The following is a 17286-nucleotide window of genomic DNA, read 5'->3' on the forward strand; positions in this document are numbered from 1 at the left end:
TTGAGTTTTTATTACATTTTATACACTTTTTCTTTACTATGTTTTCGGATTATTATTTTGCTATAAAAATCGGAAACGATGACTACCGTTTACAGTGACGGGCCCGGTTCCGACATAGTAAAGAATTGCCTCGCGCGTTCAAGTCTTATGCGAATGCTTATTTTCAGCAGTTACGACCTATACCATACGACGACAATTGTGATGCCACCGGGGCATATATGGTATCGGAAATTTCAAGCACAAAAATATTTTGAGAACAACCGATCACGCAAAAAACAGTATACAATACAGTTGAATATATTCTACCGCAAGCGGATCTCTTACGAGTGACCGTTTTTGAAGAGTTATTAAAATCGCTGGCTTCTATCACGATCGGATTGCAAATAACATCGTGAGCTTTTCCATTCTAAGGCCACATTCAATCAGTCAAACATGCTTAGTTTTGGTTTCTTGCAAGCTTTTGCATTTGCCAACTGTATTCAATCTACACATCATAATCGATTCTTTCCATCCAACAACTTCAACCACTTCTACTAGCCAACAGCTTTTCTTGAGAACTTTCATGCTCAAAAGGGTTAAAGTGAATCTCCACACGGTTTACGATCGGCAATCGACCAAAGCGACCTTCTTCAACGTAGCTTAAAATTCTCATCTCCAGTGCCCAATGGTTTTGTTTGTATCTTCGCAAGAAGTCTCTTACACCCACACACAACAGTGGTAGTGCGTACAGTGTTTTGTGTTACTTTGTTCATCGCCGATATGTTTCTAATCCGCTGCAGCATATGGTCATCCTATTCGCCTCACTCGTACCACAACACATCATTCATCGACCATTTACCACCACTAATTTGTAATTAATGTTCACAGTCAAGCATCCATCTTGCCTTCATGTCGCATTTACAACTGCAACAAAGCATTTATTTTTTTAAACGCAATTTTTATGTGTTTTGTGTCATTTCGTTTTAACGATTGTATGATTATTTATGCACTGTTTCTTCTTGTTTTACGTAACATATCTGTGTGTAACAATGAACAATTGTGTTCTAACAACAGTTATCGTTGTTTCTCGCTCATGGACTGTATTTTATGCTTTCATTCTGCTCATCTGGTGTTTCGATTCGCTCTCGTTTTAATGGCGTATCTTTGTGAACACACATCTCCAGTCATTATATTTAAAAAAACAAATACAAAAATAAAGCAACCAAAGAGGATGTATACACCAACTTAAAGTGTCGCCAAGCTCGAACCACAAGACAGTAATTTGCCAACTGTGGTGTGCGCGTTCTGTATCAACTACTACTACTATCTCGCATTGCATTGCTTTTACATTTACGTCCTACACTCATCTCATTACTCTCCATCATACTATCGACAGCAGAATACCATCAGCTAAAAGCTCTATCCTTTCCATTCCATAAAAAAAAAACCATTCCATAGCCATTCCATTTTGTTTTGTTTTCGTTGTTTTAAGAGTATTTCCTCACGAACCATTTCCATGTCGTGACAGACGGCCTTATGATTTTTATCAAACCATCCATTTTTTGTTATCGCATTGGCATAAACGTCTTAACATGAACAATTGCTTTTATCACAACCGCTCTCGGGGTTGCCATGTTATTTGTTTATTTTTATTTTACTTTATCCATTCCATGGTCCATCATTTTATGATTTTATCGCTTCGAAATATGCACTCCATAACAGTACACTGCTAGAAATAAAGTTCTTGTTACCACCCCCTCGCCCTGAAACTCACACCCCTCTGCTCTACCCGTTCAACATAATATTGGTATTTTTTCTTAAAGCCTCCAGAGAACTTACCGCAAAAGCAGCAAACGATCTATTTACCTCAGCAGTGAATGAAATCTCTGTCTCTCTCTCTTTCTTCCAAAACCAACAACAATAAAAACCAAAACCAACTTCACCGCGATAATCCGCTTCCTCCTCCAGCTGAATGATTATGAAATTCGGAATGGCAAAAAGATTGGTGTCACGATATCGTTTAACAATCACCGACTCTTTGTCGGCAATATTCCTAAGAATAGAGATCGCGATGAGTTGTTAGAGGAATTTGCTAAACATGCACGTAAGTTTCAACCACGTTCGAACCCCCCCGAACTAGGGGAAATAAGACTTTTCCCTTCGTTTCTCCTATTAAAGTTAGTGTACACATTGATTGAGAGCGCAGCTTACTATTAACTCTAAATCGACCAGACCTAGCTAAAGATATGTAGAGCACAACGCAACCTTAAATAGAGAAATCAACCAAACGAACAAAACATCACAACAACTACGACGAGAGGAAAATGTTGACGTTCTGTTGCCTATTTGAACATTGGATGCGTGTGGTAGAGTTTGGAATTGGCATAACTTTTTAAGAAAGCACGACGGTTTTGTTGTTACATTCATTTTCTCCTTTCGAAAGGCTCGTAGAGTATATTTGGCATCTCAGACGCAAACAAAACAACCCCTAAAATCTGCTGTTCGAGAAAACAACAATAACAAATGCATTGTCTATCTTCTTACAGGAAAATTACAAACTTACCAAAACTCCCTCTCTCTCTCTCTTACTCTCCCGCAACCTCCTAATCTGTAGCGTAATACACTAAACTGTCCGCTGACTGCTCACAAAATCATCTTTTGCGAGTCTTGCGAGTCTAGATCACAAACCACACTCAACCCCCATTGGCGATCGGATTGGCACATGTCGGATTTTTCGATTGTTGTTTTCTTGTTTCATTGCATTTGCCATAGTTTGGTTTTTGTTTTACCGTTTCTTTGCTGGTTTTTATTGGATCGAATGCTTTTTAATTAGTTTTATTCACATTATATTCAATTGGTTTTTTTTTTGCAACAAGTACAGAGTTAAGGTATAAATAAGATCATACAATTGGGATACTACCATGAACGACGAAAAACCAAACGTTAATAGCCAAGTGTTTGTGTGTGTTGTAAGCGTGCTATGGATTTTTGTACGTATTGTTTTGCTGTGGTGTGAGTATCTGAGTTGTGTGATAAAAACTGTGTGCTTGACTTTTCAGAGTTGAAAAAAACGAATGATTATGCGGAATGCATTCGTACCTTCTTTCTTGCCCTTTTCCCTTGCTTGCTGCCAACCAAATCTTGCATCCATTGCGTCACCTTTAGCTCACATAATATGCGCCCCCTCATTCACTTGGTTTTTCGTCGTTCATGCTACGTCGTCCTATATTTGATGTGTTTATTGTGCGTGTGTGTTCTCAAAATTTGTATGCAAAATTTGAAATTTCTTGTTAAAACTGCAAATTGCAAACACTGAATTAGCTGCACGAATCATCACGTGCGGTAATGCGCCAAAAGCACGTGATAATTCGGGCACAAAATCTAGTAGCATAAAGATAGAAAATCGTTTGCACAAAAGTATTACAACTATTAAAATTACCACCACTACTACTACCACTACTACTAGCCAACGAAACAAAATGACAGTAGGTAGAAACTGTTTTCTGCGACACGATGCAGTGGAATGGAATGGAAGATACTAGTGTAAATTCAAAATTTCCATCCCCTCAGTTCTGTAGCTTCACAATTTCGACATAAAAAAGCATCTGAAAAAAGAATCGAAACCAAAACTCTTACAAAACCCAAAAGAAAAATAACGATATTCAAATTCATTTGCCAAAATCATACAAAAAAACAAGATTATTAACGCCAGTCCCGCGTGCACCGAGCACTGCCGCTGGCATTACCCAATTCGCTGTGTGGAATTGTTGGACAATCTGATGCGAGTGCAATAATTGGACATTGCTTGTGGAACACAATTATGTTCGATTGAGAAGCTTTCAATTGGAAAACCTTTTCGGCAATCCTAGAATTGTCTGGCTACAGTACCAAACCAACCGAAGACTCCGCTGTGAATGAATCGGATCCGTCCCCTAGTATCCCCTGAGTTAATGCTCTGTGTTTCGCCCTGGTGAGGATCAACAATCAACAATCTGGCGCCCAACAACCTTAGACTACTGCATCTTTTTCGTCTGTATAAATTCCAAACATCGCAAAACTGTGTTCAAATGGTAGAGACCCGCCCATCACCATCATCACAACCACCACAACCCACCTTCACTACTACCCCCAATACTACCGTCAGCCATGCCAGCCATTTCCGGTAAATCGGTAACCAATTCTAGATAACGTCTCTATGTAGTCGCACGTAAATAATGGTCCCCTACCCTGCCACAGGATACTGATGAATTCGGTTGCACTCTAAATTTGATACGAATGCCATGTCTTACATTCGAGGAGTATCATCTGGATATATCATTTGGTTCCCGACGTGTAATGACTGGAGACCAAAGAAACCAAACTCAAATGAAACGGCTCTCTAACATTACAGCATATTTATCGGCCAAACCCCACCACCATCGCACCAGTTGTTGTGTTATAGATGTGGAGACAGTTTGCTTTGAATGCCGGTAGATTATGATATTTGGTTCATGTTCCAATTGTTTTGGTTTTGTTTACAAGTGGTGTGTTGTAAAATGCTTTCCTTCGACCTACTTTTCCGTCTAGCATAATTATCGTGCGTACGATGATGATTATGTGTTGCTCCTATTTGTTTTTTGTTTTGTTTTTTTAGACCACCCCTCGAGCTCTGTCCTCCTTCTCTATCTCTTATCTTCTACTCTATTTACCTATTTCTATTTCTATCTTTAACAATGTTACCCAAACTGTTACACCTTTCCGTCTGATCGAATCAGTTTTACTACTTCTCTTCTGACCCTCTAAAGGTTCTCAATGTACTTTGTATGTTTAATTTCCCATCAGCTCTACTTATCCAGTACTCTGCTCTTACCTATCTCCAACAATTCCAAACGCTACACCACAACACAGATTGTTCTTTCCATGTTTATTTGAATTCTGTCACTCTCCAATGTTTATTGTTTTCCATCGCCAGAACTCCCACACGATTTTCTCTATGTTATGTTAAGAGTAATCTTAAGTAATTCTAAGTCTGTGCCCCCTTGTCTCCATACATAGTTCATGAGCGGGTGGATAATAGCGTATAATTTGTGCAGTATATTTTGGCAAATGAATTTGGCTAATTCAAACAAACCAACAAAAGTTTATTATATTATTGGATTCAAAACAAAAGCGTGGAACCGTTTGCAAAGATCAAACCATATTCAATCGGATTCCTCCCTTCGTATGTCGAAAGTTGATCAGAACTGATGGATTTGTATCTTCTAGCTCATAATAGGTACATCAGTGTGTTTTCGTCCTGAATCAGGCGTAACAATTGGCACGAATTGGTTTCTAATGATAATAATGCTCAACTGAAACAAAACAAAACAAAAATAACTCAAAAAAACACACTGATCTTCGATGAAGTAAGCAGTGAAAAAAACAAACAAAAAAAACAGTGAAAGGAAACATTAGGAAACGAAGAATTTCAACTCTTACCTCTAGTCTAAACTGTTTTTAATCTCCTTGTCTTGAATACATTTTAAGACAATCGTATATGCTGCCAAGACGAAGCGCGTACATGACTATCGATACTAATATTTTGTATTTTCTTCTATTTATTCTCCACTCCAACCCCGTTTTTCCGCATGATCATTATTGAAAACTTGATCTGGTGAAAACAATCTACCACAACACAAAAACAAAACCCATGCTATCTAAAAAAAACTATTACAGCGGGACTTGTGGAGGTAATTATTTATAGCTCACCAGACGACAAGAAAAAGAACCGAGGCTTCTGCTTCCTCGAGTACGAATCACACAAGGCAGCCTCTTTGGCAAAGCGGCGACTAGGCACCGGACGGATAAAGGTATGGCCGACGGAACAGCGTGGAACGCGGAATAGCGACTCAGACGTCGAATGCAGTTGTGAACTTTATTGTTGTTTTTCATTCTCTCGCTCAGGTATGGAATTGTGATATAATAGTAGACTGGGCAGACCCACAGGAGGAACCGGACGAACAAACGATGAGCAAGGTCAAAGTATTATACGTACGAAACCTAACACAAGACACGAGCGAAGAAAAACTGAAGGTAAGATTACGCCGCATTTATCTGATGCCGAAATTCCCGCCACTGTCTCATTATTTACAATGCTATTTATCTCCTACAGGAAAGCTTCGAACAGTTCGGCCGTGTTGAGCGAGTGAAGAAAATTAAAGACTACGCATTTGTTCACTTCGAGGATCGCGACAATGCCGTAAAAGCAATGAAGGATCTGGATGGTAAAGAAGTCGGTGGATCCAACATAGAAGTAAGTAGCACTGTGACGATCACCCAATGCAAAAGGAGGGCTTGCTAATGTTCTTTCATCCCCTAATCCACCAGGTATCGCTAGCTAAGCCCCCGTCCGACAAAAAGAAAAAGGAAGAAATCCTGCGAGCCCGCGAAAGGCGCATGACTCAGTTTCTGCAAACTAGAATAGGTTTGGTGAAGTAAGTAATAGTACATCAGCATCTTCCCCCTTCAGATCACCCAAGCATGGCATTCTGTCTAACCCATCCGGTCGATGTTTCTTATCCTTCTTATCTACTCACCACAGTACGGTTCCATCGTTTCCCAGTATGTCGCCGCAGCATGCTGGTATGATGCCGGGCGCAATGCCACCGATGCGAGTGCCGAGCGGACCGGGAGGTCCACGGGCTCCGATGCGGGGCGGCCCAATGGGCGGCCGGGGCGAGTACGGTAAGTGACACATTCCCCGAACAACCAACTCCCCATTTTCTATATTCAGGAGGATGCAAAAAACCAAATCCTCTGTCTCTCTTCACATAATCAAAACACACCAATCTATCTGTACTTTTTTGTGCCGTACAATATTGGCCAGTACTGTTGACCATACAATTGTATACCGTTGAAGAAAGTACCCTCATTCGTAGTTTGAATCTGCCTATGTATGATTGTGCAATCATCAATAATTGACCGTTACATTGGACATGAATATATAGAACATTGCATCCGTTTTCTGTAACCAATTAGTAAACGTAAACGTAAACGAACAGCAAATCAAAAGCAAAGTTGGTCCAGAATTTAGTACGAATTGAGAACAAATTAGGATTTTACGCGTTAATCAATCTCTCTCCCCAGTTCCCACACACACACACACACACATACCTAAAACGGGGATCCTAAAGAGAAATGAATTTCAATGTTAAATTAGATAAGCTAGATCAGAGATAACAGTAGCTCCATCCTCCATAATTGATAGAACGCAAAATTTGAGATAGAAACAGGAACCTACGCCAATGAGTGTGTGAGCTTACTATCAATCGTAATTGGTAGTAGTGGTACCTACGAGAAAAAAGCTAAATTGTACAAAACACCATATCAAAACGATTTCAAAATTATTCTTGTATTTTCTCTCTACTGCCCAAATCTCTACCAAAATCTTTCACACATTCGGGAAAAGAAAAAAATCAACGATTGGAGCAAAATTATCCAAAATTTGTAATCATGAATATCAAGCAAAAACACAAACATTGTTGAGCGCAAATTAAATCGTTTAGACTCTTTACGTTGTGACGCAAAGCAAGATCACAAAACCGAACATCTTTTGTTTTTGTTACGTTCCTTTTTGTTGTTTTTCTTTTTCTTTTCAATTCTCTGTTAAGTTTCCAACTTTTATTTTGTACATTTTAATTGCCCTATTGTTTAGTTTGTGTTTGAACCGCCGTCCCAGTTGTGAGTTGTGTACATTTACCAAAATCGTATACATGTTGCGGGTTTGTACAAAAATTTACGGAAAGGAGTATTGATGCCTCCCATTCCCTCGCCCTATATCCAGTTTCGCGTAATTTCTTTTTGCGAGACTTCAACTGTATGCTTCTGAAAAACAGGCTCCGTTTGCATGTACAAAATTTAAATACCGATAAATAGCATTCACACACACCACCACCACTACCAAACTGCAGTTCTCTCTGGCATTGAACTTGTTGTTTCGTTGATCCTATCATACTGTGGCTTTTTTTTACACATCCCAACTCACCCATTTACATACACTCACGTCATCGTTAGTGGCTTCCACTGGATTCAAATACTTGCGTGCGTGTGTTTGTGTGAACGTGTGAGTGTTCGGCGATGATTATTATTTTTGCAACGCGTGCATAAAGCGTTGAATACTCCGTTGGGGCGTGCAAAGTAAAGGTCAAACCCAATAGACTGAGTAATTAAATATTCCCCAACAACTTTAAATCCAACATCATTCTGGCATAACAACCCCCCTTCCCCATAGTAATGCAACTGTGTGTGCAAGGAAACTGCAGTTGTGCGCTATAGTGCATGATTTTGTAAAATCGATTTTACGATCGCATACAGCCGTGCCTCTTACCCTGTACACACGAAACAAACAGAAAACCTAGTATCTAAACAAGAAACTGTTGTTGTTTATTATTACCTTTTGCAATGAGAAGCGTAAGTTCTATATACATACCAAACCAAACGAGCAATCAAACATACAGAAGTAGTTGTTACCGTAGGTAAATATACTGTTGTCAAGATATGGTCAATGAAAACCTGTGTAAACTTAGTCCAGCTCTTCCCACCATACACTACTACTATCCCCTTGTAGCAAACGTACAAGTAGCAAGCTCTTCGGTAGAGGACCGTCGTGTAGCACATCCCAAAGGCCGCGATCAAAATTTGCCTGCTCAATACGTTTCGATGCAACCGGCTTCACCCCACAAATGTACCTAGCTTTTCCCTGATTTTTCCGAACTCTGTGCCACTGTGATTATCGCAATTTTGTTAGTGTCAGCTGCATACATGCAACAGGAAATGTTCACAAAGTCGCTCAATCATAGGCTAAACTTAATTTAAGATAACCAAAGCAGGTGCTCATGCACACCACAAAGGGGCAGATCAACAGCCATTCCCTGGGAGAAGCGCAGCGTTTAGTTCCATTTACTCTTCTGACATGCATCGCTAAACTGCACTTCCACCTCTTTATCATTGATCAAACCATGACATTAATCTGGCGGGCCAAGTCTACCTGACTTGAGTGTAGAGCTTTATAATCGAGATATAGCAGTAATGTGTGTGTATTGCATGAGTTGATGTAGATTTTCTTCCTTAATTTTGTATACATTTTGAAACATACACAGTAGAAATCTTGTGGAAGCCTTATCGTTTGGTTGTATTGAGGCAAGTGCAATTGTATGCTGATGTTTACAACACATCGCGTTCAGTTAATGGCGAGCCATTTATGTACAACCGAGCGAAAGGCTTCTTACAGTAGGCTACAAGAAAATCTCCCAACATGTACCATATCTTGGGTAAGTAAGTTTTCTTGTACACTCAATCGCTTCACCATGTAGACGATGATGATGAGCAAGTAGTTGATCGAGTTGATGGCTAGCCGCTTGCAAGCCATATATGGTAGGGGTTCCCACTTATGCGTTCGTTTAAGTTTTTCGTGTTCACGATTTCGTTGTTACTTTTCATTTTGTTTAAACCGTATAGTTTTATCATTGGTATCTCGTACATACGAACATAACTTAATGCCATAAGTGCAAATCAATGGTGGGAGAAGAGAACAATACGCAACCAATTGTAATTCCTCTCGAAATTGTGACGACAGCTCCTCCTCGTAGCTTGTTTAGTGCAACTCTTTCTAGTGCGGGTTTCCCTCTGCAAGTAAAACCAAAACTTTGTCCAAATTTGTTCAAAATCATCAAAATTTTCATCATACTGACGACACCCACAAACAGAAACGAATCAAAAGCGAAAACTGTGCATTCTAAATCTACATTTTAGGACCAAACCTCGGGCAAAATTTACATGTTCGCTATGAAAAGTACAGGCCGCATTTTTCACGTGTACGATTGTCGCGTATGGACGTAACGCTGAGGGCAGCCCGGGAGCAGCAGCGACCGCAGCATCCAAATCATGACCAAACCTCTGTACACAGGACCGATACCGATACCGATACCGGTTACCGAAATTCCAATCGATCCCAATCCGACCGTATCAACGTTACGTTCATGCCTATCATTGTGATGAGTACACGATCCCCGTTTGCGCCGCGAGCGCTTGCGCATCCGTTAGTTGCTCTCTATCTTTGTCTGTTTCTCTATTTTTCCGTTCTCTTAATTTCTGTCATCCTTTTTACACATGCAAACTTGTGGCGCACTGCTCTGCTACTACTCTTCCGACACACTGTCCCATATCAAAACGGCTCTCCGCGCGCTAACTTATCTGTTCCCCCGCCAATGTGCGACGGATTGACGAATCTCGAACGACGGTCGGGCTTGTTTGCACTCGTCTCATTCACGATCTCGAACAATGATGCATCTCACACTGCGTGTCTTCATCACCATTTTGGGCGGAAACGGGCAACGGAAACGGATGGGACTCGACTGACACACTCTGTGGGTGGTTTGCTTTCCATACATAAACCATGGTCGAAATGCGACCCACACCTACACACACACACACATACACACTCTTTCGGCTTTTCTGGACCTAAACCTTAACATATCTGCGGGCCAAAACGTGGACCATCGGACGGACAGAGCACGAGTACGAATCGTACGGGTACGCCGCGGACTATGCGCACCGGAGCTTGGGTGCTGGCGGGTATTACGAGACGGCCTCGTACTACGACGACTACTACCGGGGCGGTGGATGCTACGGTGATGGCGGAGGAGAGTACTACCTCGACTATGCGTCGAGCGCAACGGCGGCGGCAGCCGCGGCAGCTGCTGCTGCGGCCGCCGCCGCCGCCTTCTCGTCCGGCACCGGAGCCCATCACCATCATCATCACGCAACGTCACACCATCACAGTCACCACAGTCACAACTACCATCATCACCATCATCACCATAGTGCCGCTGCCGCCGCTGCAGCCGTTGCCGCCGCGGGAGCACGTAACAGTAGTGCGGTGGGTGCGCTCGGGCGCCGGCTCAAACTGTTCTAGTCAGCTGGCTGCAACTGTCCCGGTTCGAATGCGACCATCACATCACACCACTATCCAGAGCAAAACCAGGGAGGAAAGGGTATGAGGATGCTGTCCGTATCACGAGCCCCGCTCGACACCTCACTCCGCTACAATTGTCGATAAACTTGCCTTAGCCGCCGTTTTGCGGTGGATATGTATAAACGAAATCACCAGTCTACCTACAGTTCGCCGTGGAGAGAGAGAGTTGGTGGGTGTGTAGAACCTGTAGCCATTTTGCACGGGAGCTTTCCACTCGAACGTTGTTGGTCGTTGGTCGACAAGCAGGAAGAAACAATCATTCATGCAATACTCACAGATTTATTCTGTTTTTTTTCCGATGGCCCTTTTTCGTGTCGAAGCAGCCATACACATAAGAGTAAACATTCGAAGGCAGGCTCTAGTAATACGAGGTCGTAGAAGCCTAATCTATCGCAGTCCACTGTTTTGAACGCTTTTTAGTTACGCTCTTAGTTTACATCTTTCGCTTTTTCGCGCTTTTAGTTGTTAATTTGCTTTTTAGTTTCTTCATGCCAACTTATACGCTTCTTAGTGTTTTGAATCTTGCTATTTTATCCCTCTCATTTCATAGAACTTCTCTTTAGGGTATATTGATACATTTGTCCAAACTAACAATAATGTTTTCCATTTTCTTTCAATATCTTTCTTAAATTATTCTGTATCTGTGATGTTTTCACTTTGATGAACAAAGACAAAACAGAACGATTAATCAATTCTTTGGCACCATTATTAATACCACTAACAATCAGCTATTTTTGTTTATACAAAATTGTAATTGCTTTGCAAAACAACACAAAAATCAATCACAGTTTCGGTCTCACAAAGAAGTTGGACTTTGAGTAAATTTATGTTTAGAGAAATATACTTTCTTCAGAAATTAACAGTTGAGGATTGTTGCCACACTTGTGTGTTGTACAAAGCTAAGGATTTTCAGTGGTTTCAAACAGTTTCGAAAGACAGTGAAAAGACAGGTAGCGCTATACACAGAACCAGCTGTTCCCCAAAACAAAGATCCCAATGGCAGGGTGCGCCTGCTAAGGCACTTATTTAAGTCTGTTGATTTCTGTATCGTTTATTTTTTTATATATCTAACGCGTTTTTGCTTTTTTTCTTTTTCGTTCTCTTTTCTTTTATGTTAAATGCCCTCCCCATACTTTCAAATCGTCCTGCTATTACACGCGTGCACACACACAAACACACATATATGTATATGTAAAAAAAAACTGTGGCAACGATACAATCGAATTCCATGTAACTGCGAACAATTGTATCATTTCTGACTCGTGCAATCGCGTGTGTGCGCATATTTCTTGCGCGTATTGTATTACGTTTGACGTATTGCTACTGAACATATGATGGTGTGATTCTTGCGTTAAAATGACGCTTAACTGAATGACATTCAAAACATACAAAAACCAACCGATCTTCGTGTTGAATACACAACACTTCGCCCCGCCAACGGTCAACACACTGTGCGAACTACATCGCGTGTGCAACAAACACACTCTCTCCAAACCACGCATTCGTCCTCATCGCCATCTGGATACCTCCCAAAACATGTAAAACAAAACGCATACAACAATAACTCAATCCCAACAACATCGCCAAAATATTCGTCCGACTGCGGATGTGTGTACCACGCCAACGACGATATCGCAAAACAAACAATGCCCAACATAATTACCATGTTTCGCGTGGATGTACCTACACCAACCCAACCGACAACACAAAACCGAATCGAACTGAACCACACATGCATGGTCCCTAACCCAATGTACCGTGCGTTGCGCGCGTTGTATCAATCGTTGTAAAAACCCCATTATCGCACACCGGTCGCCGGTTCGCAATGCGCCTATGACAGGAGGTTGGTCATGGACGTGGAACCATGGCACCTGGCCGAATCGCTGGGCACCTTGGCAACAGCAGCCGCCCGGCGGTCCCACCGGGTCCGCCAGTGGGCATCGCGGGGGTTCAGGAACAAATCGCGGGGGAGGTGGCCCATGGGCTGGGTCGAACTCGTCCCAGCGTGTATGGCACCCTGCGCGTCAAACCAAATATACCAGGTGAGGACGGCCCCAGTCTTAAGCAACAAACCCCGACACACGCACACAGTAATGAGAATTAAAATTAAAAAAAAACAAGAACAATAAAGAAATCAGCGTCGGCGTGCGCCAGAGTAAATACAATAGTAAATTAAGCGACGAACCCTGTAACCTATCGCGCCCGGTGAACAAGCGACGACAAATAAAAACACGCACACACACGACGCCGCAACTGCGCTTGCCTAACGACGTGTCCGGCCGCCTTCGGTTCGGAGCAATGCGGTTGAAGGACCTCAAGACGATCAATCGGTCTCGGAGTGCTTTTAGACAGATCAGAATTAGTCCTATTTTTGTGTAGTTTTAGGATCGTACTCATAAGGATTACTGCCAATTCAGTGTGTAATATCTTCCCGTGAATTCCTATTCCTTCTGAAGCAGCCGTGTCCTTCTTCTTGATTTGTACCCGTGCCGCTTGGCATTAACAAGTTTGCCGGGCATCATCATACACGCTTAATCGTAATAAATAGATACAATTTTATATACTTTTTAGAAGAGTACGCCTCGAACAGTGGGGCAAATAGCACAAAGTTAAGGGCGATGCAAAAGCATAATTATGTATGAGTGGTACACTGTATTGTGGTGTACACGCTGATTTAGGTTGTCCCTATTCTCCACGCACATCGTTAACGTGGATGATTTCAATGGCAAAAAGATAGTAGCAGCTTCTTGGGTGCCTATTTTTTATGTTCCTTCAAAATTTTCAGTTTTGCATCGTTTTTTTTTATAAAATTGTTTTCGTTGTTTTTTTTTTCAATTTGACCTTGTTTTCTTTTGACACAGCAGCGCATATTACGATTGTTTTGTTTCTATTTCATTCTGATTAGTTTGCGGTAGCTCCTATTATTAACTCTTGTTGTATTTGCATTATTTTTTTTTGTAAGCGAAATTCAATTGTTATTCTAGATTGTGTACGCGCTGAGTACACGCGCTTTGCGTTTTGGAATGTCATTGCATACGTTTAAACTTTCGTTTATAATTATCTATTAATGTTTGCGCGTCGACGCGCCGACCCAGAAGAGCAGGTTTAACGGAGAGGAGGTGTGTTGTAAACATGTGAAGAGTAGGATTTCCCTCACAATATATATTTTGAATGCTGTCAATAGCACAATAGAATATGTAAGTTTTCTCTCTTCGGCAATCGGTAGGGCATTACGTCATTGCGGAACAATGAATGCATACCAAACCAAAATAAAAAAGGAAACACGCGGAATATAGCATCTTTATATGTATATCAGAATGTACATTAGCGTTACTAAATCATGATTATGCAGAATGTAAGAGAAAAAAAAAAGCAACAATGTCACGTATCATTACAAGAAAAAGTGGTTATGAATTAATCGATAAGTCGTCTGAGTTAAGATTGTGAAGCGTACATTTAAGCACGGAAAACTCTCCATTTGTTTGTAAAGGATAAAAAGTATGGTTATGTGTTACGCGACAGGACAGCAATAGAATCGATTAGTATTTATAGGTCTTCTTCACGCTCAGTAGCCGACCCTGAGTGTAACGGAAAGCGGAACGGCATTGCTGTTTAGTACTAAACACTCGCATCCAGTATATTGAAGGTCGTGTGATTAATCGACCCTAGTATCAGATGGTTTATGCGTACGAAAAGCATCGCAGATGTAATGTTACATCTCTCGCTACACCTTATGTCCAATGTCATTTGAAGAGAGGAAAAAAAAAACACAAACTTTGTTTTACCCCTAACGGTTGTTTTCTACTCTCATGTATTTCATACTTTCTACATTTCATTCAGCTATCTCAACAAAAAACTGCTGACGCATCAGTTATGACTCCCTTCTGTCTTCGGCTCTTGGCATCTTGGCACCTAAACCCCTTTTCTTCTAAATGAATGTTTTCGTGTTTTTGTTTAAGCTTGATCAACTTTTCCCTTGCTGTTTTTTTTCTCAAAATAATATTCTCTATCATACACTACTTAAAAAACTATTTCAACAATCGAATCAAAACGCATTATAACAACTTGTGGTCAATCATGGTAGCGTACACCCCTCGACTGTTACGGCACCTACCTTGATACCTATGACAAGGCAGTGGGTTAATTAAGTCCATGCTATTTTTGTTCAACTCATTCCACCTAACACATAACTGTTCAATAGTTTAAAGTTATGCCTTTCATGCGCATTTGGGGGAAAAAAAACTAACGTGAATAACAACTCTAATCGATATTTGTGCGTATTTTTACAATGCTTTCTTTCCGACCTTTTTTCCGACCTTCCCGTCTAAACTTTATGCTGCATACATGACACAATCGCTTTTCTCACTACTAATAACACCAACCATTACCTATGGGGAATAGGCATTACACTATCGATCCCATCCTAGAAAATCATCGCTGATATTCAAAGTTACAATTGCGACCGATGTGATATCTGCGCTAGCTTGGCGACAGGAGATCGAACCGAAACTAGATTACAAGAAATTCAGATCAATAATATAGTAGCGTACCTATACAACAAGTAACATACACTTCTCATTTTCAAAAGATGTTCTTTCCAAAGCAAAGAAATAATAAACAACAATAGTTTACCGACTAGAATATGAGTTCATGATACTGTCACAATAGGAATAAACAATCTCTATCAACAGAAACACACATAACAACATAACCGCTAAGCAATGTGAGATGCGGCACTATCAATACTAATCGATTCGACAGCTAACGATGTAACGAGATAAAACGATAAAATTATTATTAACCACGCGAGAATGAAGCGTTCGGAGATTTATGTTGCAAGTGAGATATCATTCGACATGGTTTTTATTTGTGTGTTTTCGTTCTACTACTCGCAAAACGTACACGATTCTTTGCGTTCCACGTGTTAACCAAGATAATAATTGTATAGGGCAGGTTCTTAACGTAAGCAGCAAACATTTGTACCTTTAGTTAACGATGGAAATATGTGTATTATGTACAATGAAATATATCGACAACAATAAAGTGACAAGAAAATAGACCTGCTTTCTTTACGTCACCACTTGCACTAATGCACACACAAAATGCCGAAGAGAGAGAGAGAGAGAGAGAGTTGAACTGCATTGGAGAGGGCAGCGAAAAGCAAGCACAACAACAAGAACAAAGGATACCAAACGACTAAAGAACGAAAAAAAAACGGTTTTGGCAAAAGAAAAGCACCTTGGGATCATTTTCTTTTTTATGCGAGGATACCGATATTTTCTTTTTTAAAGGCTAGCCATTTTGCCATGATTTTTTTTATTATGTAAATTATTTTTTACTTTGCTTCGGATTCAGGATCATTACACACTCAAATTTTCTGTTTTAGTAATTATTTTCAGTTTTTAGTTGAACTGTTTTGGCTAGTTCTTGCTCGATTCAGTTTCTATTTGTGAGGTTCTGTTAACTTCTTTCTTTTCTTTTTTTCACTTTCCAAGGTAAGTTAGCTAAGTGATGTAATTAATGAGTGGCTTGAAACATTTGTTCTTTGAAGCTTACTGTTATATTGGCAATTATACAAATCACCAGCAAAATTGTGGGGTTTGTTACCACACGCACTCCATACAAAAACAGATACTCTCCGTATCCGTTGTTGTGAATTATATTTGCAAATGTATTTCACGTTTTTGAAGCACATCTAATGTTTAATATTATTTTATGTCTCGTTTTATGGCGAACTGAATACGAAACTATCAATTGGAATCGAACAAACAAACAAACGTAAACTGATAGGTAGCAGCTATCACACGGGTAGTCGAAATCCTCCACTCTATCATTCTCCCATTTATTAGTGTATATATATACACTGAGGAGGCGCACGAAAAACCAAAAAGCTAGGGAAATATTGCCGAAAAAACTGAGAGAGAAAGAGCATATGGGGTTGCCAAAACGTCGGTAAAAAGGAAAGGATCGGAAATGAGTACATCTGGTGACGTGTGTTCCTCGAAATACACCTCTCAACTAAGGAAATGGTGGACTCAAAGCACGTCACTCAGTTTGTTTGTTTTTCATGCATATGGTTTGTTCTTTTTTTTTTTTGCTTATTGATGATAGCCAAACACCAAAAGAAATATACGATATCCGATAACGAAGAGAGAAAATGTATACGATATCTCGTTGGAACAATCAAAATCGAAATCGAATGACATCGTTGAACTAATCAGAGAAATAGAAACAAACGATATGTAGTAATATAATGTGTGTTTCAGCATAAGAAATGATGTAATATCAATCAATCGTGTGTATCGTAGCTTTGTTCG

General features: G+C 40.5%; 1 protein-coding gene across 7 annotated transcripts in view; it reads left to right on the forward strand.

Annotated features, from left to right (window-relative positions):
• Nucleotides 1-17286, forward strand: part of LOC121590450 (heterogeneous nuclear ribonucleoprotein R) — a 54259-nt gene that overhangs the window by 27412 nt on the left and 9561 nt on the right. For 4 of the 7 annotated variants that reach the window (XM_041910160.1, XM_041910162.1, XM_041910163.1 and 1 more), the window contains 6 exons: nt 5674-5807; nt 5902-6030; nt 6110-6250; nt 6325-6431; nt 6539-6681; nt 12810-13011. In XM_041910160.1, the coding sequence (XP_041766094.1) occupies nt 5674-5807; nt 5902-6030; nt 6110-6250; nt 6325-6431; nt 6539-6681; nt 12810-13011 (856 nt within the window). Of the gene's footprint in view, nt 1-1947; nt 2084-5673; nt 5808-5901; nt 6031-6109; nt 6251-6324; nt 6432-6538; nt 6682-12809; nt 13012-16759; nt 17263-17286 lie in introns of those variants that run through there. The other 3 variants (XM_041910158.1, XM_041910164.1, XM_041910159.1) reach the window with 3 other exon arrangements.

This window comes from Anopheles merus, chromosome 2R, assembly GCF_017562075.2.
Source record: "Anopheles merus strain MAF chromosome 2R, AmerM5.1, whole genome shotgun sequence".
Classification (NCBI taxonomy): Eukaryota; Metazoa; Arthropoda; class Insecta; order Diptera; family Culicidae; genus Anopheles; species Anopheles merus.